This window comes from Bombus fervidus, chromosome 5 (genome assembly GCF_041682495.2).
Source record: "Bombus fervidus isolate BK054 chromosome 5, iyBomFerv1, whole genome shotgun sequence".
Classification (NCBI taxonomy): domain Eukaryota; kingdom Metazoa; phylum Arthropoda; class Insecta; order Hymenoptera; family Apidae; genus Bombus; species Bombus fervidus.
In genome coordinates, this window is record NC_091521.1 from 15895161 (window position 1) to 15922984 (window position 27824).

The following is a 27824-nucleotide window of genomic DNA, read 5'->3' on the forward strand; positions in this document are numbered from 1 at the left end:
TTTATAATAAACTTTAAAGGGATCTATTTTGAGCGGACGTATTTCTCTAACGAAATTCGACGACGCACTTCTCTGCGTTACGAATTATTCATGTCGTCTAGATCACGTATCGTCACGAATTCCTTGGCAGAGTGGCTGATAAGAAACGAGGGCTCAGACACGAGCCAATCCGCTGTTTATCAGCTCGTTATCAGGGCCGCGTCAACTTATGAATGGGCGGAATGATGCCTGTTCGTACGATTTCGGGCTCTTTAATGACCATTCGAGTTTTTCGTAAGATTTAATTACTAGCACGAGAAACGTATGGACCATTCACTTCGTCGAATTTCTTATAAACTGTTTTTCAAGTGTATGGATTATCTCGGAAATTTGGAATGGCTTGATATCAGGGCAAATCAAATACTCGAAAATGTCAAGTACTCGTAGCAAGATCAAAACAAATCTGTTTACTTCGGCATTACTTTCTTAATATAAACAGGAAGAAGAAGGAACCAAGGAGGAAGTTAAAAAGGTAGAACTTAAATTGCATGCTAAATTATTTGTATTCGCGAGAGAAATCGATAAGTATACGATTTACTTGAAGATGAACATTTTTAGTCGAACTTAAAAGCAACCCGAATGTTTCCATCACCGTTTGATAAGTTCGTTCGCTTTAGTTTCGTTTTTACTTTCGTAGAATCTTTGTATCTTTGCTGTTTTATCTAGGCTCGTCGAAAAGAGAAATAATTTGAATACCGCGTCTTCCACTTTGTAACGAACGAAACGTGTTTAAGAAAATTAGAAAATCGTTAATGAAAATAAGGGATTAGAGATATTTTACAGGAAACGATACCCAAACAAGGATAACAATCGTGGAATATTTTTTAGTGGTCGAAACAAAACCTCCTTAATATCTTGAACAAGAGTTGACGATCTGTAATTTTTCTTAGTATGATTTACAATTTGTAATTACTTTACCGAATAGTTATGTATTTGCATATTATGTATTTCTACGTATTTGTAAAATTTTCCATCGTATTTGTAATAAGTTAATAAATGTTTTGTTTAGATATTTGCATAAACGAGGTCAAACAAATTTAACACAATTCCAGAGTTGAAAAGTCGGTCGATATAGTGAGGAATATATATAGTTATATATATATATAAATATATATAGTTACCACTTGCAATTATCGCAATTTGTTTCCAAATGAATATCAGCCAATCCTCTCAATTAATCGTCTCGAGTTTATCGAAGTTCTCCGATAGGATGAATTATTGGGTTCCAACAAAGAGAATGAAGTGGATAAATTAAGTACCATGAGAATAATTCGATAACGAACTCTGTTTCTTCTTGCGACCGAGTTCTAGTATTTTTATCGTTGTTTTATCTGTAGTTAATTTTCAGTTACTATACTACTTCCTTTGAGACTTCCTTTTCCTCTATGTAATTACGCTACCATGAAATTTACCGGTCGAAGCTACTATCAAGCTATTTTCTTTTCTGCTTGTTACTTTTTTTTTTTTTTTTTATCCTTATGGATGGCATTTAAAATTGTTGCAGAGCAAATGCCATCGCGTTGTTTTCAAATTTCGTTGGAAGGAACGTTGCATAAAACAAACGACTTTTCCAACTTTTCTTATTTAACGAAAACAGGCTTCTGTTTTCGAACGAATACGTTAATTACGAGACTCTATCGTTCGATTTCTTTCTTCTTTTGTTTTTCGAATTTTTATTCAAGGATATTTCAAGAATTTTTCTTACGATTACCTGCAATGACGAAAGGAAGATGTTTTTGAATTCTCCTGTTTATGAAACTTGTAATTTTCTCTGTTTGTTTCTACGAAATGATAGGAAATGATAGAAAACGGAATAATCTAATCAGCGTGACTCGATAGCAAATTATCCAATAATTCTACTGTCCATTAAGTCTAGCTTAATTCAGTGAAATGACGCTTTACAAATTTATGAACCTTATCAAACAAGATTTCACCCAAATTCCAATTTGTTCGTTAAATTACAACAACTTGGATATTCATCGTTAGTTATGTCAAAGTATCAGGCTAATTACAATTCGAAGCAGCCTGAATATTCCTAATAACCATATTAAGATGATCAATTTCTCTTCGCGATAACCAACCTCTAATTTTCATCTGTCCACAAAAAAGAAGTGTAAAAAAAAAAAAAAAAAAGAAAAAATAGAAGGAGAAATGGAAACTTCAAAATGAGGCATCAACGTGTCGACCATTCCTCGTACAAACTTGACAAGATATAAATTCCAATTTCTGTGCTGGAAAGGAGTGGATATCTGATGAATATAGAAGCGGATCCTTGGTTTCACCGCAGAAAACTTGTTCCCAGACCTGACAGTGGAGCATAATTATACTCGTCACGTAAATAAAAATAAACCGTGCAATTACCGTGCAAAGCACACGAACTATGTTGTATATAGGAAAAAATCTCCTTTGGAAATATTTGCATACGAAATACTGGAGTAACAAAAATGCTAAGCGCAGGTTAAAAGTTAATGTCCAGTATATACCATTCAGTTAAGTACCACGTTATTATCACGCGCAAGTCGGTCTTTTACGTAATGTTGAGCAACTTGAAATCTTTTTACCAAAAAGCGCCGCTTACAACAATTACGTTGTCGGTAAATTTATGCGAGTAGGAAGGTATCGAAGTCCACGTGTGTAACATTACGTTCGATATATTGCGCGAAGCGATTTCTTTCCGCATAATTTCCGAAGATACAGAGAGCTCTCTAGAGGTTAGCGATCTCGCGAGTAAAAACGCGTTTGGCCATTCCAATCTTATTTTTTTTTATCTTTTCTTCACCGGTGAGATGAGAATTCCACGAAACCCCCACGAAACTAGTCTGGTTTCACGAAATTCTTTATTTTCTTGCTCCTTCCTTTTTCCTTCTTTTTTTTTTTTTCTTTTTTTACATATTTTTCTTCCATTTCGTTCGGAAGTCAAGTTCAAAAGGTCCTTCATCAATGTGTCTGTTAGCTCGTGAGTCACTCAGCTTGCGAGTGAATCGGTACACCCATGTGGTTGCAATTTTTGGAGGGCAGCTCTGCTGTTAAATCGAACACCGTCCGTGATTTATGCTCGTAACTTTGTAAAGAACGTTATGCGATACGTTTATGGATATAACAACCTGCGCGGATCGTGAGATCTTTCGGGCGTCTTATCGAGGATGGAGGTCGTGGCTAAAAAATACAAAAGAACAGAAAGTGGACGGCGAAGATTACGAGATGCTTTCACTGCTTATCGAGTTAAAATTTCGTGAATCCTGCAACTCGCGTGACAAAACGGCACTCGCACGGTTATAAGCAGCGTCATGAATATGCAAGTCATTTTTCTTTTTCTCTTTCTTCTCTTTCCGTTTCTTTTTACGCTGGTAACTCGTGAAAGCTGTTTATTGAAACAGCTGTGGCTTGTCCAGGTGTTCGCCACCTTTTTCTGCAACTTTGTTAGATTAAGTGCACCGGTATAAAACACTTCATGATCACCGGTCATTTTATCTGCTCTCCTTAATTATTTCCTAATTTAATGATTTACGTTTCCGTAACCAAAGCACCAAATATGTACGATCTTGACGTTCGTAAATTTGCCGATGTCACGCGATTTCCTTTTTTAATTTCCGACTTTAATTATTTTAATTATCGCGTTCCATCACTGTTACCGCAGTTACCACATTCTACAATTTAATGCCCCGTAAGCGGACTGACTTGTTCACGTTTTAAGTTTATACAAAATTTAACAAATTTATTTGACATTTATTTTAGTAAGAATAACGATTAACATCGAGAAACTTGAGAGATAAAATTTGAAAGTTTTTTAAAGTTCTAGTAAACTTTATGATACTCATAGTCGGAATTCTAATTCTAATTCGCACGAATTCTCCCGACTATACGAATATTAAAATGTAAAACCGAGCCATACGATAATAAGAAAATATAAGAAATCCGAAATTCTGAATCTAGAGAAACTTTTCTAGCGATGCGTAAACGCGCCACAGTGCTACGAATAAAAGTTGTATGAAACTTCTTAAAGGATTGTGTGGTCGGTTAGTCTCGCGTCTCTGCCGACGATTACCGCGACAATCCGCTAAACGACGTTTGAATAATCATCAGGAATTGCCTGAATCGGACATGAATCCGACTAGTCACATTTGTGCCGTTCGATTGCTTACAGGCGTCGCACTGGTACAGCTATGAGGGGCGGAAAATTCTTCATCTTCAATAAGAAGCTTCTTTGAGCATCGCTTTGTTCAGGATTTACACACTGGTTCTGGAGAAAGGCTTCGAAAACAAGAAAGGGAAAAGAACAAGAAGAAACTAAACCATTCGATCGACTATATCCGAGTCCTAACTATCTGCATCGAGTCGATCTTCTTTCTCAAAAATTCGCTTTTCTAATTGGAACTTGCCAGAAGAGCCCTAAGATCGATCTATAAGATCGTAGATCGAGGATCGCGATTTACTATCGATCAGGAACGGAGTATGAAGCCGGAAGATCCGCAAACCAGGTCGTTGAGCAGTCATTAAACCAGCTGTGACCGCAGTTCATCGTGCTTGTTAATCGTTTGCACAAGGTAGAAAGTGGAAATCGTCACGGAACTATAATATATTACATAGCTGGAAACCTGAGTCACGATTCTTGGTAGAATGATATTTGCAAGTTTCGCGCGATCCTAACGATTCGTCCGAGAACGAGCAGAGGTGGAAAAAAGGTTTAACGAGAGAGCAACTAGCGATTCTGCTCGAGGCAAACGATCGTTCGAGTTCCTTGGATCTGGAAAAGAAGAAGCGAAACCGCGTTGTCTGTTGTTCGATCTTGTTCGAGGTCCATCGGCTGAGATCAAACTGTTTAGAATCGCTTGACACACAGAGAGGGCCTTTGTTCGACGATCGATCGATCTGGTGGAGGTGGGGAGGCGAAACACGTTAAAGGGTGGGGTAATTTGGGAAGATTTGACGATCGCTTTCTCGATAGTACAGTCTTCGCTGAGACAGGAAGATGAAGATGAGGTGGTTACTGGTGGTCGTGCTCCTTTCCACCACAACGCTGCTGTCCTGCTGCCAACCAAATAGTGTTCAGGACAGGACAAGCCTCGACGATGACAACGACGAGATTAGGAGCAGATACGAAGCGAATTACGCATATACAAACACCGAGAAGGCTACCCCTAGGAACGGACGTCGTGAGAGGTACCTGGACGATTCTGACGATCCGTTTTACGAGCAGATCGTTTCCTACAGAAGCAACAGGGCCATCGATGCTTCCAGGTATATACTCTTGAAAAGAGCTGATTGCTTGTTTGATCAAGGACTTTTCGTTGTTAATCGATCACGCCATTACTAGTGGGTCCTTAACCCACCTTTGGTTGAAGGGAATTGTTTTTGGATATCTGAGTTATATAAAGCGTAATAATAATTCCTTGCAAAAAATTGAGAAGATAACGTGGAAGGAGCTTTCTCGTAGGGTTGCCCGTTTGCAGAGAAATCGGAATTGAAATATATGGAGACCTGCGTGCAGAAGGCGTAGATACCATAATTTCAGAGCCGATTTGCGTGCCAACGAAGAATCCCAGAACAAAACTTTTTGCACGTTTTCTGTGCACTTTTTTGCGCTGAATAATCTCCCGTATCCCAAATCCCAATCCTATTTGTCTGTAATTTACGTTAACATTAATCTGTGTCTGTTGCGTCTAATCTATGTCTGTAATTTATACTGTAATTAATTTCTTCTATCGCCTATTTGAAAACGCAATGTTTTAAAACATCTAATCAAGCATAATTGAATCAAATTAATCCCCCTTGTCTCTTCAAAAAATTATCATTCTCTAAGACGTATCGTTATTTGTCCAAAGCAGCAATACAATTTCCTAAGAAGAAGAATTTCTTCCCATATATAAAGAAACAAAATTTAAAGTATTGCACGTACATGGAAGGAAAAGAGAACTCGGACCTTCTTCGACTAACCCAAACACAGAACCTTCAATCCTGATTCGAACAAATCGCACCTCGCCGTACATTTTACGATACTCTCGAGCGATCCCGGCTAAATTCGTTGCCTAATGACGACAGGTCGACGGAAGCCAACGCAAAATTGACCCAGCAACCGGGCCAACTACCGAACCTCCCTAAATCGAACGCAAAACCAATCGACGTGGTTCACGAGAAGGGTCGACGAAGGGTCACAAACAAAAACGTGACGATTGGCGATGGAATTTGCCAAAGCATCGATATACGGAACAGCGCGTCTGGTTTCGGCATTATGAAGGATTGTCGCGTGATAGAGGGCTTTCTGCAGATCGTCCTCATCGAGAATAACTCCGAGACGGACTTTCAACCGATCACTTTTCCCAAACTTCGGGAAATCACTGGCTACCTGCTTCTCTATCGCGTGAATGGATTGAAGACCCTCAGCAATCTGTTCCCAAATCTCGAGGTGATCAGAGGCAACATTTTGCTGACCGATTACGCGTTCATGGTGTACGAGATGCAGAATCTACAGGAGGTAAGCATTACGTAGGTACGATTTATAATTCTGCGCTGCGAAGTTTTTACTTCTGGTATTCGCGGTGTGAAAAAGTAAACGAGCGACGATCGAATAATAGCTCTGTTTGCGAAGCAAATATTGTCCAGCCATATTGGTGAGAGAAAGAGAAAAAGAGAAAGAGAGAGAGAGAGAGGGAGAGAAAGTTGGTTGACTCTGGAAAAAAGAGATGGTGCTAATAATTCGCGTGTTGTTTCTGAAAATAAATCAATATTCACACCGCTGGCAAATATTTGCACAGAGAAATATCATTTTTCCGCAGTTCGTTCTGTATTCTCTGTTTTGTATTCGATCGGTTGTATTCTCCTTGTTCGAAAGCAACAGATAGATAATTAAAAAAAATTTAAAGATATTTGATTAGTATTTAGTTGAATTTAATTTTAGCCTGTTAGTTTAAATTTTAGTTTCGTTTCAACATAAACTATGTATCTGTGTTAGACATGGAATCAACTTCAGTATGTACTTATAATATGAATATATGTAAATGTACAATAATTTTGGGCTTCACGATCGTATGATAGTTTAATTATTTTAAAGTTTTGTTTTAAAGATTGTTTCTTTTCTTAGAATGACATTTTTTTTTTGCAGATACTATGGCATTGTATCCTTAAAACCTTCGGAATTTAATCATGTCCTAACTTATTTTCTTTATTCTGCAGTTCATTTCTAATTATCTCGGCGTTACGAGCAATTGCGCATGCTTTACAGAAATAAAATTTCCATTAAACAGACCAAGATATGTCTTGTCAATCGAGTAAAGTAAAGAATTTGAAACGCGAACCAGTTTGCAAATACAAGCCACTTTACAAACGTAAACTATTTCTTTTTTTTTTTTCTTTTTACATAATAAATTAAGTACTTATCGGTAGTATATCAAAATCAGCGAAAAAAATTAGTAATTATGTTGTAGTGGAACCGGTTAGAAGATCAATACGATAACACGAGTAGATCGACATGCTCGAATCATTTCCCACGTTCCTGACAGAGAGACTTCTCTCCAATTTGCTTTCTGGACGTAGCTAGTTGACTCGGCGGGTCAAGTGACGTTAATTAGTCAATCGAATTAACCAGTCGTTCGACCTCTGGCTAGCAGTTAGCTTTATCGGGGCTAAATCGACGCCTTGTGGCGGAATTCTTTCTTGCAGATCGGTTTGAAGAAACTTACCGAGATCTCCAGGGGCAGCGTTCGGATCGAGAAGAATCCGGCGTTGTGTTACACCAACCTCGACTGGGACCTCATCGTTTCTGCGGGGGAGAACGTTATCAAGGACAACGGGGAGGAAGCCTCTTGCCCTGGTATTTATCGACTTATTAGTCGGTTAATATTATTATTCTTTCAATTGATGAAAAACTCTTTGAGTAGAATATCATGTTACGAACATGCTGTGTTAATAATTAAAGAGCTTATGATAAAAATGATTCGCGTTCACGTTTTCTTTTATTTCGAAAGAATGGAAGAACGTTCTAATATATTTAATTGTTGTTTAATACATTGACATTTTTTTTTAACGAAATATCCGTATAATCTGTATGTAATCACAATGTGGCAGTGTATCTGAATATTGGATTGGCAATTAAGTGATTGCGGATTATGCCAATACCATATAATGACAAAATCCGCAATCACTTAGTTGCCAACCGATTACGAAGCTGTAGAATTATTTTTGTAGAATCGACTAACTTTCATTCGATAACTCAAAATGTAGATTATTTTCTATAATATCAGTTTCATCGCGAGCCTTGATTTCGATTGCCAGAACGAGATATTATTTAAAGAATCGCAAGATTGAACGAGGATGCTTTTGTTTTTAAGCTCGTTGATTTACAACATATCGTGTCAAGCATACTGTTTCAATCGTGTTTTGTTCTTTTTTTCTTTAATACGATTTTATTGAAATTACAAATCTGTATGCTTTTTTATGCATGTGATTAATGCCGACATAAAGATCTTTGCTTTTTGCGCTTGGTGTGCTTTTGCTTTGGAAAGGCAATTCACTGATCTTTCATTTTTTATTCTTTCTATTCTTTGTGATCTTAATGAACTTCCTTTCCTTTGTTTGGTCGATTCCATAATTAAAAGATTTTGTTTGAATTAAAGACTTCGTAGGATTACGTCCAGATTCAAAATACTCTTTAACCGTGTATATAACTCGTTAAAGTATAAAATTCCACTGCTTTTGCACTAATTGGCTGTTCGTTCTTTTTTTTTTTTTGCATTTCTGTTGCAGGCGAACAAGAACAGTTCGGTAGTATATTAAATCCAATCTACATATAACATAGTATATAAGCATGAGAGGTATAAGAATAGGGAGGAGTAGTACTAAGTCATTAACCATTATTTTAGATGCGTATGTGTAAAGAAAAAGTGTGGAAAATCCATACTACTGACAATACATAGATATGAAAAAATCTTATGTTTTTCTTGTGGATTTGAACCGTAAGTTAAAAGTTTTCAATTGGATTATTTAAAAATATGAAAAACAGGCGGAAAAATTTTGCGGCTTTTTTTTTTTGGTCAAGATTAGATTTGAAATGTTTATAAAATCATGGTTTCTGTAAGAACATAGAAAGAACTAAATATAAACTTCGGAATAGAAACAAATTCAGTTTTTGTTCTCGAATAATTTGGTTCGATCTATTTGACGAATGATTTACTTTAAAACGAGAAAAACAAAACGAAAAGAAGAATTACTTGGAAAATGAACAAAGCAGTTTATACGATTTACTTTTTATAGAAAATATTTAAGAAATCACGATCGTACGATACGTATAATTTCATTGTCATGAATGCTTTTTATTTAATCGTCACAAGTTAAAGCAATACATTTGCCCAAGGGAGAATCGTGTATGTACCTAACGCACGTATTGTAGCAATTGAACTCGTGACGAGACTTCAAGTATGTTTAAGAGCTTCTACAATGCGACATTACCAGTATACGATCTTCCCAACGTCGTGCTCGCATGTTAAAGATACATTAGCTCAGGTACGAGCAAGATTACCACGCAGCCATAGTTTTAATCGACTTTTCACCGCTACAGGATGTTCCCACTGTCCCGGGGGTTACTGCTGGACTTCGCAGCACTGTCAGAGAACAGAGAGGCTGGATTGTCATGATCAGTGTCTGGGCGAGTGTCACGGTCCAACGGAAAGCGAATGTTACGTATGCAAGCATTATCGGCACGAGGGAAAATGCGTGGAAACCTGCCCTAGTGATCTGTGAGTTATATTCTGCAAGCTTACTTTTGTTTCTCCTGTTATATGCTATATTTTTAAAAATATTTTTATCGTTAATTTCACATAGCATAAATTTGTTCTTTTAAAAATATTTTTATCGTTAATTTCACATAGCATAAATTTGTTCTCTTGTAATCCGTAATTGTGTATTCGTTAATTTTATTCGTAAATGTAATGTTAAATATTGGTGGAAAATTGGTCGAGCGATTTAAAATAATGCTGCGGAAGCTATATTGATTTTTTTTTACTGATACAGAAATTCTTTCTAAAATTAATTCAACTGATTTTCAGAAAATACATTTTTCGTTCGGTAACCGGTATTATCATTTATTTTATTTGTAAATATATTACTACAGTCTCTCTTGTGTAATGTTAATCAACGATTTCAAATAACTATATCTGAAAATTACTCCCGTTTTTTGTCTTTCCTTAAATCTTCCTTATTTTCACTTCTTTTTAATCGTTGATTTCTCGCAAAAGTCTTATATTTATTATTTAGCGATACCTTGCACGATTGGTCCTTTCGAACTTTGAAGGGTTCTGGTGATTCCATCCTCGCGTATATCTTACTTTTCTCCGATCGATGATAAATCTTGCCAAATTCCTGTGAAACTGACTTACAGAAAGCACAAAATTCCAACTGATTTAATTATTTCTCCGACAATCTGTATGAGTTATCGGATATCGTGCAGGAACAACGTAACACTTACGGATAGGTGTTGGAGTAGCTGGAAAAAGTCTTTTCCACTGCAAAGGTGCTGCGTATTTCCATAGTTATGGAAAAAGTTTCTCTTGAAACTCTGAAGTATCCTTCTTTTGGAAAGGAGAACGGAAGTCGCCGGTCATGCTTTCTATTCTTTCACGAACGCTATGAACATGTATAGTGGGGGGATTGTATCGCAGTGACCTTGAGCTGCTAACTGTTTCCAGGCAAGCTATAGCAGCCGGATAAACGCGACACGATCTGTTCCACAGATACTCCTATCTCTCGAGACGCTGCGTCACGAAGGATGAGTGTGTACGAATGAATCGTCTAAGACGAGTATATTATGTCCTGGAAGATGGTCAGGCGTGGAGACCGTTCAATGGATCCTGCGTGACTCATTGCCCTGACGGTTACGAGGATGCACTCGACGAGAACAATGTACGTAAAATATTCTCCTTTGTGTTCTCGTCCTTTACTTCGATCCCACCGTACGATTAATTATTGTGTACCAACATTGCGATCAGATTGCGAGATCAAGGAAGGAAAATGGGAAGGTAAGGTGTAGACCGGTCGCGTTGAACATTCGCTTCATATTTAATTCAACGCACGATGAGAAGAGAGAACGTTCGTTATTGTAGAACGCGCGCGGGTGTTAAAATACTAAATCGCCGATAGAATTATAAAACGATGAGATCTCTTGTTCTACTTGAAGAGATCAAGGGTGATGGTAATTGACAATTGTGGGCTGGCCAAAGATGATAGAGATACCAACAAACTACGGTGTGATAACGTTCTACTATCTGATCGAAGATGTGGCTTATGAGATTGTTCGAGTGTGAGTTTTTTTTTTTTTTTTATTTATTTATTGTGTTAATCGTTCTCTGAACAGCTACAACGCGGAAATAGAGGCAAATTTTAATTTGCAAAGAAAATGTCGGTAGGTCTTTACGAGTTTCGGTCAGCTCGTAGATCGTTGTTAACTTAAGTTAATAGTAATTAAAATAATAAATCAGTTTGATTCCTATAGCAAGTGTCTTCTACGAATGGTAGCGACGTGCTCTGTATTTCTCGTAACACATACCATTCATAACACTTCGTTTTAATTACAGATGACCACGTGTCGCGCTTGCGTGAACAGCTGCCGGAAGGTCGGCCACGGCGCTCTGATCCGCCACATCTCCGACGCCCAGAGCTTCCGTGGTATAACCGTGGTGAAAGGCGCGCTAGAGTTCCAAATTCGAAATGGAAATCCGAACATAATGAACGAACTAAGCGACGCATTCGGCCGAGTCGAAGAAATTACCGAGTACGTCAAGATCACTCACTCGTTCCCCATCACCTCGTTGAATTTCTTCAAAAAGCTCAAGGTTATCAAGGGTGAGAAACTGGACATTAACAACGCCAGCCTATCCGTCTTGGACAATCCCAATCTGTCCAGCCTGTTTCCACCTGGGCAAGAAATTAAAATCGAAAATGGCCGACTATTTTTCCATTACAATCCAAAGCTCTGCTTGTCCAAAATTATACAGTTCAGTCAAATGGTGAACATCACGAACTACACCGATCTGGAAATACAGCCGCAGTCGAATGGCGAGAAAGTGGCTTGCGATATAGTGAATATAAATATCACGGTTAAAAATCTGGGACCCGATTACGCGGATTTGATGTGGGATAGTTACAAGCCACCGGAAGGGCAGCAGTTGCTCAGTTACCTGTTGAATTATATCGAGACGGAAAATCAGAACATCACGTACGAGATGAACGCTTGCGGGTGGAACAACACCTGGCAGATAGTCGACGTAGATATTCCTAAATGGAATACAACGGTTACGAAGCATATCAGCAACCTGAAGCCCTACACTATGTACGCGGTATACGTAAAGACGTTCAACGCCAGGACCACCAAGTTCGTAGGACCAGTGGGTCAGTCGAGAATCATCTTCTTCAGGACGAAGAGCACCATTCCATCGCCTCCGATGAACGCAGTATCCACTGCCTTGAGCGAGACTGAGATTCTAGTCAAGTGGGAACCGCCACTGTTCCCTAATGGGCCAATAGGATACTACATGGTCTCTAGCGTCATGATCTACGAAAACGAGAATCTAATCTCGTCCAGGGATTACTGCAACGATACGCTAGACAATGAACTGGAATCTGAAGAAGTGGTGCCGGACGTAACCGTGAAGACGCCAGTGGTAAATCGGGTTTCGTGTTGCTCGAAGAACACAAACAGGAATATCATCACGTCGAAGAAGTTCGAGATTTTCTGCCACGAGAACACGACTATCAGCTACATATCACCCGGCTGGAAGGACTACTGCGTGTACAACCCCTACAACACCGTGGACGATCAGTTCTACGAGCTTGCGAACAATCTGTCCACCCCTCGATCGGAAGAATCCAGCAAATTCGATGCATCAAAGTCCACGGGGAACGTGTTAGACAAGCACGCGGTCACGTACAACGTTAGCGGTCGAAACAATTCGTTCGTGATCAAGAATCTGCGCCATTACTCGCGCTACATCATCAGTATAGCCGCGTGCGGCGTCAAAGTCAACGAGTCGAATATGTGCTCATCGATTCAGTACACGAACACCCGAACGAGGAAGCGGAATCATGCGGATGACGTGAAGAACGTGAAGGTGCAGGTGACCAACAACACCATCGTTGAGGTGTTTTGGGACCTGGTTAAAGATCCTAACGCCCTCACCGTTTCATACACCATCGAATACACCAACTTGGACGTGAAAGACGCGAAGAAGAGCACCGAGTGTATTCCACGAACTGGTCAAAGAGATACCATGAACAGTTACTTGATCAAGAACCTGAGCCCTGGAAAATATAGTTTACGGATGAAGTCCACGTCGTTGGCCGGTGATGGTAACTTCTCGAACGTGGTGTATTTTTCCATAGGTCTGATCAACAACACACCCATCACGTTACTAGTGTTGCTCACGTTTGGTGTTTTGTCTATGATATTGGTCGTTCTACTCGTCGTTTTGAGACATTGTCAGAAGAAGAAGAAACAGGAAAGACTGATCGCCAGCGTAAACCCTGATTACATAGAAACCAAGTACGTGATCGACGAGTGGGAGGTACCGAGGGAAAGCGTGGAGATCTTGGAGGAACTTGGTTTGGGCAATTTTGGTATGGTGTATAGAGGAGTGTACGACAAGACTACGTCGGTGGCCATCAAAACGATTTCGAAGACGGCTAGTCAGAGAGAGAAGAACGAGTTCCTGAACGAAGCCTCGGTAATGAAGAACTTCTCGACTTTTCACATAATTAAACTCATCGGCGTGGTATCCATCGAGAACCCCCCGTTCGTTATCATGGAACTAATGGAGAATGGAGATTTGAAGACCTATCTGCGTCGGATTCGCGACACCCATCTCGTGCCAGATGCCTGCAGAATTATGAGGATGGCGGCTGAGATAGCCGATGGCATGGCATATTTGGAATCGAAGAAGTACGTCCATCGGGACTTAGCTGCGCGAAATTGCATGGTGTCGAAGAACTTGGTGTGCAAGATCGGTGACTTTGGCATGGCCAGAGACGTCTATGAAACGGACTACTACAAAATCGGTAGGAAAGGTCTTCTTCCGATCAGATGGATGGCACCGGAGAATCTGTCAGACGGTGTGTTTACGTCAGATTCTGACGTCTGGTCGTTCGGTGTGGTTCTCTATGAGATTTTAACTCTCGCAGAGATTCCTTACCAAGGTTTCTCTAACGAGGAAGTGCTCAGTCATGTGTTGCACAAAGGGACTCTAAATATTCCACGTAATTGTCCCGAAAATATCCAGAAGATCATGGAGAAGTGTTTCAAGTGGCGACCAAACGATCGTCCCACGTTCATGGAGATCGTGTCAGAGCTGGAGCCGTTTCTTGGCCAAGATTTCTACGAGAAATCGTTCTACCACTCGATGGAAGGTGTGGAGAGCCGAAACTCGGGTATGAAGAAACCCTATCATCACGCAGCTCCTATCAGATTTCATTGGGGCAACGAGACGGCCAGGTGGGTAAAGGAGTTCGAGGACAACGTGACGCTGTTGGATCAGACGAAAGCTGGCACCAGCAGGGGACGCATTTTTAAGAACGGCTTCCAGCATTTCGGTAACGTAGCCAACATGGAGGACGTACCCCTCGATCGATGAAGTTCTACGGTCAGTCTATAATAGCGAATTTTGCAATGGCGTAAGTGTATTCGTCCGGGACAAGTCCCCGGCAAGTCACAAACTCGTTTAGGTACGATGTACAAAGGATACTCAGGGCAATGAATCGTAAACGAGAGCCCAACGAGTTCGGCAGACGGGAATGGGCAAGGATTTTTTTTCTGTCTCTTGCCAGCCTGACAAGTTCAGGACGACGCTTGAAAAGATTCGTCTGTCGGTGCTCGTTGATTTCCAATTAGGACCTTAATGGCAACGAGCGACTAAGAATATCTTCACAACTTTTCGTGCATACGTTCTCCGCTCTACCCGAGCGCTAGTAGTATGTATAATCTTTAACTTAACCAAAAGCGTTTGAAGGCAGAATCCAGTCAGACGCGATGTTTTTCTTTGATTTCTTTTGTTTTTCTTCTTAGAAAGCGTAACCAAAAGCTCTTAGCTCCTCGGCCATGCAAGCCTATGAACTTTGTTCATTCCTTGAAAGGATTATATTTCGTTTCGTCCTTTCACATGGATATTTCTTTCTGTTTTTCTTCTACCTTTTCTCTCTAGATTAGTAGATAATGTTTTAGGGACACGCGTTTTTTTGTTAACTTGCAGTCTCCTGCCGCTCAAAGAACTGACTAATTATATGTGCTAGATACGAAGTTGCGTAGAGTTCGTAAACCCAGGTACAATGAATTCTTTGTTTGTTGATACTCGTTGCATTTTCAACTCATTCTTCAGAACTGCCCTGTCTAAACTTGCCAAGTTTGGTGCTCGTCCAAGATCAAATTTTTGATTGTGTACATTTTTATAAAGGGAACATTACTGACTGTTAGTTATTAGATCCAGAAAAATAGACGGAAATAAAAGAGACTCAAGAGACTCCGAAGGAAAACATTTTACTACAGATAACAGTAATTTGATTGTGCTCCGATGCATAAACGACTGGAAATGCTGAGTAACAATGAATTCACTGTATTCACGCGCAGTTTTTGCGAGGAAGAAAGTGAAAGAAGACACATTCGTGTCGTAGGTACTTTCTTCGTCGACCGTTTCAAAACGACGCGACGACCGATCGAAAGTTCAAAGCTCATCGAATCGCATTGTCGTGCTCCATTTGCCAAGTGGGACTCGATGTGTCAAGATTTATGGATGCGTATACATATCTACCAACGTTCTATCAAGAGAGGAAGACTTAGCAATACCATGAATTAAAAAAAAAAAACCCCTTTTTCACACTGTTGCAATACTCTAAGATTCCAAAATTAAGCAGAGTTCGTTTCCATTTTCATACGAACGACGTCAGACAGGTTTTCTGAAAAGCAAAAAAAAAAAGAAAAAAAAACAAAAAAAAAAGTGGACTAAAAATGATGAAACGATCTCTGTATCATCAAGAGAATCTGGCGGTGCAGCCAAACGGTAAAATAATTTGATTAGAAATTACATCACCGCGACATATCGAATCTATTGATTTACTTTCTTTCTGACAGCAGAATCGTTGAAAAAATTACAAAATTTTGAAACAAGATACCATTCAAACTCGTGATACTGATCTCTTCTATTACAGAAACGAATTTATTTTCACTAAAATCTTATACAATTTAGGCGAATGTATACACTGATCAATCACTTACACGTTTGCTAAATTCTATACTTGCAATCTGACAACAGAATCCTTTCAGAATTTAAGAAACTCTTACATTTTCCCTTTATTCGATCTATAAAATCAACCGATAAAAATGCTCGAGCAATTCCCCTTTCCAGTTTTATATTTATTCTATGATCTTTTTCTAAATCCTATTCCCTTCCAGAAACTTCCGATTCATTCTGCGATTCGTTCTATCATGAAAGAACGATCGAAAAGAGAGAGGCAAAGAAGCAGCTGCACGGCGATGCACCGCCACCCCATTTCGTCCACGAATCGATCCCAGACTGTGTTCATAGGACAGAGTCGACCGGAAGCCGACAGAAAGAGAGAGAAGATAGAGATAGAGATTGAATAAGGGGGCGGGGAGGGGTAGGAGGGGAGGGGGGTAATTTAGGCGATCGTCGAGCGCTCGAGAATCCATAGACAGACAGACAGACACACTGATCCCCCTCCGCACGTACATAGTAGACATATACATACCAGAGTTCCTTGTTCAGACATACGTATATAGTTTACGCGAGGAGTGCCCGTGTGCGCGTGTACACATATTTTATTCGCGGAGGAAGATAATGGTTACACTTCCGGGGGCACATGCGCGCTAAGCCGCGTTTCCATCGTGCAACGTATACGTTGTTCTACGTAAAAAAGAAAAGAAAGAAAAAAAAAAAAAGAAAACACTTGCAATAAGCATGCCAACAATCTTCTTGCAATAAGTACTGAATATAATTAAACGTATAAAGAATAGTTAAGCGTTGTAAGCGTGTATAGCGGCTTAGGTAAATGCAAAGGGAATCTAAGAGACAGAAAAAGAGTATATCTCTATTTTATTGTAATGATATATATATACATATATATTATATATATATATATATGTATGTATACATGTACACATAATAGGCACACGTTCGTATAAGTATTTTTCGGCTGCAGTATATATATATATATATTCACTCTTCGACCGATCGACATAGACACTCGCAGGGGGAATGAAAGAAAAAGGGGACAGAAAGGTGTACGCGTATCATGGCGCACGAATACATTGGCGCAGGTACAGACAGAAGTTCCAGAGAGGCTTTTATCGACGGGACGTTGCGAAAAGTCGTCCACCAGAAAGATTATGTCCTTTCCGGTTATTGAACGATAACAGCCTCCGTTTCCGATTCCTCGCTCTTTCATTATTTTGAATGGAGACACGAATCGAGTCGGCCCGAGCTATTAAATTTCGAGTCTATTTCGTGAAAGAGAATTTATGATATGGTTATGTACTGGGTGTTCTTTCTTGTTGAGTTTGAACGTTTTGAATGCTTTGTAGTAGTATTAAATTTGTTTAGTACGTCAAAATGATAGTAGTTTCGTACCTATTTCTTTCTTTTTCTTTTTTTTTTTTCGGACGTCGTTTGATTTCCTTTTCTACTTTTCTGTAGAGGTTTTAGACGCTCGTGAGACGTAAGTAATCGATGCAAAATCTCTGACAAAGCGTACACGTTCTCGCGCACAGTATTAACGTACACTTACATCGTTGCATCGATTAAGAATAGAGTAATCACGATTTTATCAACATCGCATAGATTGTTATAACGCTTAAAGCAAAAGAAAGAAACCATATTTTTTCGTTTCTTGAATATTTTCACTTTATAATAATATTCATAATAAAATTCTCTCGTATATTTATGATAAAATTGTATTATAGTGGCGTGAATAATTTTTTAAACATTTATATGAATCGATAAAAATTGAACACCTTGTACACGCCGTATCATGCGTTGCAACCTTTCGTTTACCTGGATCAACTTCACACGGAGATAAAAGAGTATATATATTATAAATATATCGTATGTTATTCTTACTATTATTACTATTATTATAATTTCTATGTTTATACATATATGTAAATATTTAACTTATTTTTATTTTATATTTGATTCGCGAGCGTAGCTCGTGTCCCGTTATTACTAATTCTAATCGTTTGCTAGCGCACGCATAGAAGTTCCTTTAATTTAGCAATATTTCAGCGGTATATTGTTCGATTTCGTCAAATATTTGCCGTAATTTATCCATGCTAGCTTTAACATTAACGATAGTGATTTGAAAAACGGGAGAATAAGGATGCACATAGTCGGAAGTCTGACCTGCGCGAATACCATGTACCTTCTCGTTCTTTTTCATTTTCTATTTTAACCCTTAACGACTGTCGTACACGGACGTTCGTTCACCGCAGCACATCTTTCTTTAACTAAAAAGTTCACGAAGTCAAACAAACTGGACTAAACGTATTATTATCGTTCAACGTTAGACGAACAGTTCGCAGCAGTTAGTTCAGAAGTATTATGTATTGCAGCACGATGATATTAAGATAAAGAGGGGGAGGGTGAAATTTCACTCGTCATAGCCTTCAAAAAGGATAGATAGACTTTTAAACCGACGAAGCGGTTTTAAACGGGGAAAATATTTGACAAACGAAAGTGTGTGGTAAATTAATTTTACCATAAACTACGCTACGATTAGCAGTCAGGCAGGTATTACATAGGATAAAACGTTACTAAAAGAATAATAACGATATGAGATAGTCGTGTTTTATTGTTGAGATATCCGATCTCCGCGGTCTAATATCTTCGGCAACACAGATATACGAGATTCTAAAAGCATAGAACTTTCTTCGTTTTAAGGTTAAACCGTGCAACCGTGTGAATAATCTCTTGAAGAAATAGAGAACAGTGGAATGGAACCAAGCAATCTTACTTACGATTAGATACGAAGCATCGCGAACACGTTATGTACCGTGATGGTCGATCACAATGAGTTTTCCCCGTTGTTGCAACCATTTCTAAACTATTCCGTCTTTATCTTCTCGACCTACGTGCATACGGTTCTATCGATACGCTGTTATTTACTGAAAGCCGTTCTAATTTACTTGGAAACATTTCAATCAACTAGTCGCGAATTGATTCAGTTGCTTAAATCAAACTAAATCTTCCTTGCGCCAATGTTTGATAAGATTAAGCGTCGGACGTTATTAAAACCGCTGACAACTATAATTGACAATTAGAAAAATATAATTGGATAAAAGAACGAGTTACAGAGCGTTAAGATGTGTTTGTTAATGAACAAATTTATTTAATTACAGAGATACCGTTGTTCAAATAAGGCAATATTCAGTAAATAACGCGTACAGGAGAATCCTTGAAATCGAGTCCTGAGATGTTCACCATCGCACACGTTGTATATATTATTGTGTAACAAATAGTGATAATAATGTTAACATAACGATTCGTATCCGGATAGAACGATGTAGGTGAAACGTTGGCTCGATATTCCATAAAATTTCGATAATTAGACGAATGATAAACCAATAAAAAATAGAGGATAAGTGTATAAATTCGCGGCACTGTATATATACTAGGGTGTCCTAAAATATTTGGTCAAATGAAATGGAATTTGAACGAACGACGACGCGTAACGAAAGAATTGATTTGGAAGTTTCGATCGCGTGTGATATTGACAAATATTTTTCATATTATAAAAAACTTTTTTTCATATCTCCGGGGGATTTTTATCTTTTATTTACTAGAAATTTTCACATTTTCTTAAGAACTAGTAAGGCAGCGAGATTTCAGTTTAAAGATTCTAAAAGTAAATTGGAATACTCTAAGCTTGTCGAACGTTGTCTACGTTGATAAAAAAAAAATAGAGATTAATACGATCGAAATGATAGAAACAATATTTTATTCCTCGTCGTTGATCCTCGAATCCATTTTTTCTCATATTTGACTGGATATTTGTCGATGCTACGTTCGTTTAAAACGTTAATCGTTAACATACTAATTGTACTAAATTCTCCAGGAAGGGTCTTTTTCTCTCTTTCTCTCTTTTTCATTGTGTTCCATGATATCGACAATGTGTATAACGATATTACAAGCGACGAAGAAGAAACTAAAGAAGTGAAAAAAATGTGTAAAAACGAAATTTAAATTTTGCCGATAAAATATGCTAATGAGAAAGAGAGACTGGAAACTGTATAATAATATTCTCGAAAATCAAAATATTCTAATGGGCATTAATCGTGTGTATTTATCGTGAGCCTCGTGTTTGAATAATACACGACTATTTTTTACGCGTTGCAATAAGTAGAAATTTAAAAATCGTGTAAATAAAAGAGAATAAACATTTCGAATAACTAGAAGAGGAAGAGAGAGAGAGAGAGAGAGAGAGAGAGAGAGGAAGAGAAAGAGAGAAAAAATTGTATCGAACCAACGTTTGTGGAAAATAAGTAAATAAACGAATAAGAGAAAAATATAGAACCCTTAGGGTGTATATGAACTAAAATTAAAAAATTAATTAAAAGGGAAAGGGAATATCGAAAATCGAATACCGGGCCAACGCATAAAAGACTAAAAAAAAAAAGCAGCGAGCTACGTTCTATGTGGGTGATCGATTTTATTAAAGTATTTATTATTGCCGCCTAGTGCCTGAAGGCAGGAAATCGTTTCGCGTGCATTTCCGGATACGTGGAAGCACGTGTTTCTATAAGGAAACGCGCGAGGGAGAGAGTTTTTCGTTGATGCAGGTGGTCAGTGCCGTAACTAGAACTAACTTCCTTAATAAGTCATTAACTGTACTATTACTGGATTGTTGAATCGTTAAACGAAGAATCTACGATCTTGATCTGTTAAACGTTAGGCAGTGGAACGATTTATAAAAATTGCATGGACGGGACTTTAACGAAGGTAAACTAAACTGTATAATAATAATAAATACTTCGCAAGTGTTTGCTATGCGATTCAGAGATACGGAAAGTATTTCTATGATGTTCTTCTATCGATTAATCGTATGGTATTTTTATTGGAACACGAGCGAGGAATTTATACGAACGAGACAGTTCGTATAAATCGATTAATAATGCCATTTATATCTGACAATCCTCTTTCAATTTCTTCAGATTTCATTCTTTCAAACGTCGACGAAAAACATATTAGTCAAATTCTTGGGATGTTCTTTCCATAATTACGTCGTTAAGGAAGTGTTAGATTTAAATAGCGTAAACTGTCTGCCATCTCTCGATAGGTTAATCCCAGTCCTTTTCGTTTCGATGTAGTACACACGACACTTTCTATCTGTCAGATATTAGATCACATTCTTTGAAATAGACTGCAGAAACAATCAGGTACGAAGTAAAGTAGCGAAAGGTAATAAGACTAAATAAAAAAGAAGGAAAAAAGGTGGTAGGTAGAGGTTCACAGTGCGGCCCAGTGTCACTGATTGCTTTCACACGACCTATAGAACTTTCGATGTACATATTTGATTGGCAACTAAGCGATCGCGCATTTTGTCAGTATCACCTAATGACAAAATCCGCAATCACTTAGTTGTCAACCCAATATGTCGTGTTTTCTCGCGTTAATTTATCGAATGTTAGAGTATATGTGGTCCAATCGCGCGTTACGTTTGCGATACTCATCTGTATCGGTTCTCGTGTACATAAATAGATTTTCTGGATCTAGATTTAGTAACTATGAACAGGGTGAGCACAAGCCTAGTTTGTAGAGTCTGTCGACGAACGATCAGTCAAGTAAAAGAAACCCTTAATTCGTTTCGCAGGCAAATATCCTAATTTAGCGTAATCGACGGTAAAGTCAGCAGCACTGAAACGTAGACACACACACACACACACACACACACACACACGCTACGAAGCGTGTGCAGCACCTTAGTTGCCTGTACTAAGTAATTATAGACGGTTAATTAGCGTGAGGATGAATTTCCGTGGAGTGTCCCACGGTGAACCAGGTTCAGAAGGCTTTCGAACCATCGTTCCACGCTTTAAATCGATAAATTAATCGTAAAAGAGGCGAAGCAACGTCGGGCGTGAATCGTGCTGGTTGCTTTGATGACTTTCGTTTAAATTTCACCGACTGGACTGCTTCCTGAATGTACAGGGTGTTTAGGAGAAAAGCTCCAAGATTTTTCTCACTCGCATTATTCGTTCGGATGAATAATTTGCTAAATTATCTTTGATACAACTTGTTCCTTTACGACAAATGTTTATTTTTTTATAGGCAATTGTATACTTTGACAAAATACTCATACGTGTACTATAAATCCACCAAATCCGATCACTGGATATTTATGAACAGTAGCGTTAACTCGTTCATCGATCGTGCGAATGTTTCATCGAAATTCGAGAAGGAAACGCGAAATATTACTTGGCAAAGAGAAAAGAAAGTTCCTTGCTTTTCTATGATTTTTTCTGATATTAACGATAATCTATAATTACGATACCACGTTGTTTCCTCTTACGTACAATATCTGCCGTCTCTTTGTTCCATATACTCGTATTCTCGGATCGTTTCTTTCCTTCTTTGAGTATTATACCGATCAGACGTGTTCTATTCTTCTCAGTGAGTAAAATATTTCGTTGAATTAATTTCATTAATAACGTTAACGTCTTGGATCCTTATTTTTGTTTTCAACACCCTATAGCAACCTATATGGTCTTGTTGATTCAGTATTTTCCTTTTTGCTACTCTGTTTTATAGGGTTGTTTTTCTTTTTCTCTGAACGTGGTGCTTGGGCGTTGTTTATCGAACGAAACTAATTAACCCATTTGCATCGTGGCTCTACTTAAGAGGATTGGTCCCTATCACCACGCGTAAATGACATCCGAATTCTTCATGGTGTTGATCGAAAATTTACTGTTCAAAACGATTGGTAGACGATGTTACTTCGCAAATATCGCATCTTACGTTCTTTATGACAGAGGAAAGAAGTAAAAATTATTTAGATTAAAATGGAAATAAAAAAAGCAGTCGCAGCGCGCGTAATAATCCGCGCTTGGTGATAGAAGACAGTCGCAGCGCGCGGATTAATCCGCGCTTGGATGCAAATGGGTTAAACGACAGGCCACTTCGGAATTTGTGATAGTTCTAGTTACGGTACTAGTTGTAAGCGTTCATATAGTATGTATAGGGTGCGCGAATGTACGCACAAGATAAAATGCGCGCTGCGTCTAGTAGAATTTCAATGGACTGACACCGAAGATTTAGTTTTTAAATTGTATAGGTATATCGCGCCTCAAATATTCCTTCGTTCGAACGACTGGCCTTCGATAGAGAAATATTCGCGGTAATTACGAGTATCGTAAGAACCTTTGCAACTGCCTGTACATAGTTCTCGCGGTCTTCATTTTCGATGTCTTTTTTTTTTCTAAAATTGAAGCGCCACTTCTTCTGAAACAAGCGTGATCTGGGAATCGAAAGAGGAAATTACGAACGATAGTGACAAAGTTTCAGTTCCGAGTGTCGAATAACATTATTTATAGATATAAATCGTTCGATGTTCTTTGGTTTCTTCGAGATTAAGAGCATAATCGTTAGTTATTACTATCGCAAGTTTGGATCGAATCCAAAAGCTTTGATCAGTTTCTCATTTTCTTGATATCCGTTAAAATGTTAAATGTAAAATAAATTATTGTACGTATATTGTTGTTTAACGCGCAAAACGGCTAGGGTTATTCAATTAGTCGATTTATGTTTAACCGTAAAAGTAATTTTTTCTTAAGGTTCGTTCTAACGCCTTCTTCAGGTTTCGTTAGGTTCTTTTTCAAACATCTTCTTATAAATAGATTTCTAATAAAAATTACGTAAAACGAATACTGCCTAAGCACGATCAAACTATATAAATATACAAACAAGAAACCATAGAAAATAATTTCTATCGTCTCAAGGTACTAGGAGCAATAAAAAAAGGTACAACGTAAAAATTAACTTAGACAAGTTTAACGAGATAAGATTCGAAATCCAAGATTCCTGGATCGCGAATAGCCTGCAAGACTAAGCTTATTATAATACAGCTTGAACTCAGAACTCAGAAAAAGAAAAGGATAATTGAGAGGCTGTGAGAAGAAAAGTATTATGAGCGGTACTATGGAAACTATACTATCTATGTACCGTTTCTCATAAACGTTTAAACATCAATACGTTACAAATAAGTAAGAAAATTCACACTGATAAACGTCGTACAATCGTTTGAACATAAACAATTTGATTAGTCTGATCTGAGACTTTTTTTTTTCATTAGCTTATATTTCTTTCCGATAAAATTCACGTTTTTCCATCATCGAATCCCTCAATTATCCTTATGGAAATAATCGATCGTAGGAAAGTGTTAACGTTAATTTCCGATCGATTTCCGGCGTATTTTTATCCAGACTGCTCGGATATTTAAGATTCTTCTACTCATCTACCACACGTAACCAAAAGTAACAGGAAACTTCAATTTTCTCGATATACAGAAAAGAAAAAGGGGAAAAAGGAACTCGAGGTGCATTAGTCCTATATTTTATACAGACCTTGTTACCTTAAGTATATAATATCGATAATAAACAGCATGTATACGTGTATAACAATTCATCGAACTATACTATATCGTATAACGATAAAAACGATAAAAAGTTATAGATATAACGATCTAACGAATACCGATATACGTAATTTCCTTTTCTTCATCTTTTCCTTCTTTCTTTCCTTTTAAGGAACGTGTACAATCGGAGCACGGATGTTCGTGTTCGTTCTTTTTTTTTTTTTTTTTTTTTAATTAATTATCCGATATACGTTTTTTTATTTATGATCGTTAAACATAGAAGTTAAGAAGCTATTCCTTTAGCAACGAATTATTTTGCTCGCTTAGTGGATTATCGAGTTTATTACTCGTTAAATAGGGAATAAGAGCGACATTGTGAAAAGTAAAATATTGCTATGATACAGCATGATATATGCGATTTCGTCGCGCGTGATTTTTCCTTCACACATTTCTCGAAGCAATAGAAAGCAACGATGGTTGCAAAAATAGTTTCGTATGGAATGCAAGGGATGTTTCTGTTTTCTGCGAAAAAGAGGAATTTGTTTTTCTTTTGGTTTGAAAGTGCGCGTCGAAGCGTGTGCCGTGTTCAGGCAGAAGAATCTCACGAATTGAACAACCCGTTATCAACTTCGTAGCACTTTTGTTAACTCGTAAGAATTGTCACATATCCGCCACAACGTCAGCCGCCAATTTATCGTCAATAGTCATCCGAGACATTGACCAGATCGCCCGTGTTAAACTGCATTTAAAAAAGAATATACGTAAATATAAATATATATATTGTTCGTGAAATCCATTCGGAAGATTTTAAATTATTAGTAACTTTGTGCTTCATACATTTTCACATTGTATAGAACACAGTCAGAAGAGTAACTAAATCGATAAGTCTAATGTTTCCGTTCTCTTTTTTTTAATCTAATTTAAAAGAAATTGTTTTAATTAATTTTATTTATTTAAAAAATCACGTTATACGAAATTGAGTTAGAAATATGTCGAATGATATTTGAACATTATTCGTGAACGATAAAAGCTTTGCCCGAGGGCGCTTGATCCTTAATTAATAGATAATCATAATTTATTATTTATCCCGTATGGGTGAATTCTCCCAAACGTTCCCCCTCGGTTTTTCGAAAGGTTTCGCGATTCCAGCGTAACCCATTATCCGTCAGAATTGTTGGAAATGTATATTTACGACATGAGATATCGCCTAACTGTGTTGCAATTTTCTCAATGGGAAAAAATAAAATAGAATCGAACGATCGATAGAGGAAAAGTTATATAGAACTGACGGATAATGGGCGAAGATTTATTGAAATTCTGAGGATAATATCGAAGAGATGAGCCGGAGAACGCGAGGAGAAACCAAAATCCAGACCTTTCCATAAGAAACTTTATTCCTAATCAAAAAATCCTGCCATACCGTGTCTTCCAAGACAGAGACTATTGAATAGCGAATTAGTTTAGTATTTATACACGGTTTTACGCCGCTATCTGTGTTGCGAACTCGCCCAAATCGACTAATTATTATCGATGAATGGATATTATAGAAACTGATCACATTCCGATATACGGGAATAACATTGGAATTATTATTCTAATTTTGATAATATCGTTGTACCGAATTTATAACAAAATATTTCATGTCCCGATGCTCAAACTTTTACATATATTTCGATCTTCCTCTCGTTTTAATAGAAGATGGGATTTATAACGTTTTAGAAAGATGAAAATTAAAATGATAAACCGTGCATAACGATAAGAGAATCTCTTTCATATTTTACTAGAAATTGATTTTTTCCTTCGAGTCAAATTGTAACGGTCACATTGTCGATAATCGATCTCGCAAAACTATTTTCTCGCGCGTACATCATTTGAATGATGAGTTTCTTGGACACGAGGAACGTTGTAGGGAAGAAATAACGAATAATAATAATAATAATAATAATACTTATGGGCTAGCAATATTCGATAACGATGAAAAACCGTACCCCTGTAACCCGAAATAAGTTAAGTTGTCGTTTTATCCTGTTGAAGAAAAAGTAGCGAACGTGCGAGCATTGAGATGAATGAAAGAAATAAGTCTGATTGCCTGTGAAGTGAAAAAAGTAACGCGCGAATATTTTACGACGCGGAAAGAAAGAATCGGCAAACGTCGTTGTCAACTTTCTTACGGCGAAAACGATGATGCACGCGCACGCGTAAAAAGAACATGTTTTTACACTGTGTAAGATACGAGTTTTAACGATTGTATAAGAAAAAAAAAAAAAAAAAGGTTCTATCCGGGAAAAAATTGGCGGTGGTGTGAAAAAAAAAACCAGAGACATCGAAGATAAAATTGTTCTGAAATAATTACGATACGATTAATGAGAACACTGCACCACGATTACTTGCGACACTCGATGTGTATTTGAAAAAAAAAAATCTTTCTTTTCACGAGTTGTATCGGCTGAGAATCTAATTTGGTACAGAAAAATCAAACACTATATCGTTTGTTGCTATATGTGTTCGAAAGACGGTTATTATTGTTCTTGTGGTCGAGAAACGAGAATCTGATATAAAATTGTTTTAAAATGAAAAAAAAAAAAAAAAATGTATAAGAAATCCGAACGTTTCGTATGATATATCGAATGATATTCCCTAAAATGCATCACATACATACAAGATCGTGAAATTTCTAATTTTATCAGCAATCTGCCCTTTACTAACTTATTTGCATACTTTCATTTCGAGTTTCAACGTGAAACTCGTTCGATTTCTTCGATATCTCCTGTTAATACCCCTTGCCGGACCCGCCACACCTAATCACACAAATGTACATACTTATATTGCACTAATTTTAGTATTGCCGCTGAGTATTATAACTAGTCACATAAGCCAAAAGTTTGTTACTCTCGCAAAGTTTTCTTTTTTCTCAGTTTTGTAATAAAGGAGGATGAGTAAAGTCCTTAAATTGAACTTACGCGTTATTCACAATCCCACCCCTATGTTTCCTATTTCTCAAATTTTTGTATATTAAAAAGTACAAAATTTAAGTAGACAGAGTGAAAAATTAACGGTGAGAAGCAAATAGAAAAATCGAGTAAATGTCGGTTTTAAATCGTACAGATTTATTTTTAAATATAATTTCAAATAAGTAATTATTTAATAGTTAAACGAATAATTTCAAATAAAAA

General features: G+C 37.7%; 1 protein-coding gene across 6 annotated transcripts in view; it reads left to right on the plus strand.

Annotated features, from left to right (window-relative positions):
- LOC139987104 (insulin-like peptide receptor) overlaps positions 1–27606 on the plus strand; it is a 43537-nt gene extending 15931 nt beyond the window's left edge. For 4 of the 6 annotated variants that reach the window (XM_072003010.1, XM_072003006.1, XM_072003008.1 and 1 more), the window contains exons 2-7: positions 4184–5277; positions 6079–6511; positions 7696–7846; positions 9590–9767; positions 10761–10929; positions 11601–27606. In XM_072003010.1, coding sequence (XP_071859111.1) covers positions 5009–5277; positions 6079–6511; positions 7696–7846; positions 9590–9767; positions 10761–10929; positions 11601–14648 — 4248 coding nt within the window. In that variant the 5' untranslated portion in view covers positions 4184–5008 and the 3' untranslated portion in view covers positions 14649–27606. Of the gene's footprint in view, positions 1–4183; positions 5278–5861; positions 6512–7695; positions 7847–9589; positions 9768–10760; positions 10930–11600 lie in introns of all 6 variants that reach the window. The other 2 variants (XM_072003012.1, XM_072003011.1) reach the window with 2 other exon arrangements.
- Positions 27607–27824: the final 218 nt, after the last annotated feature.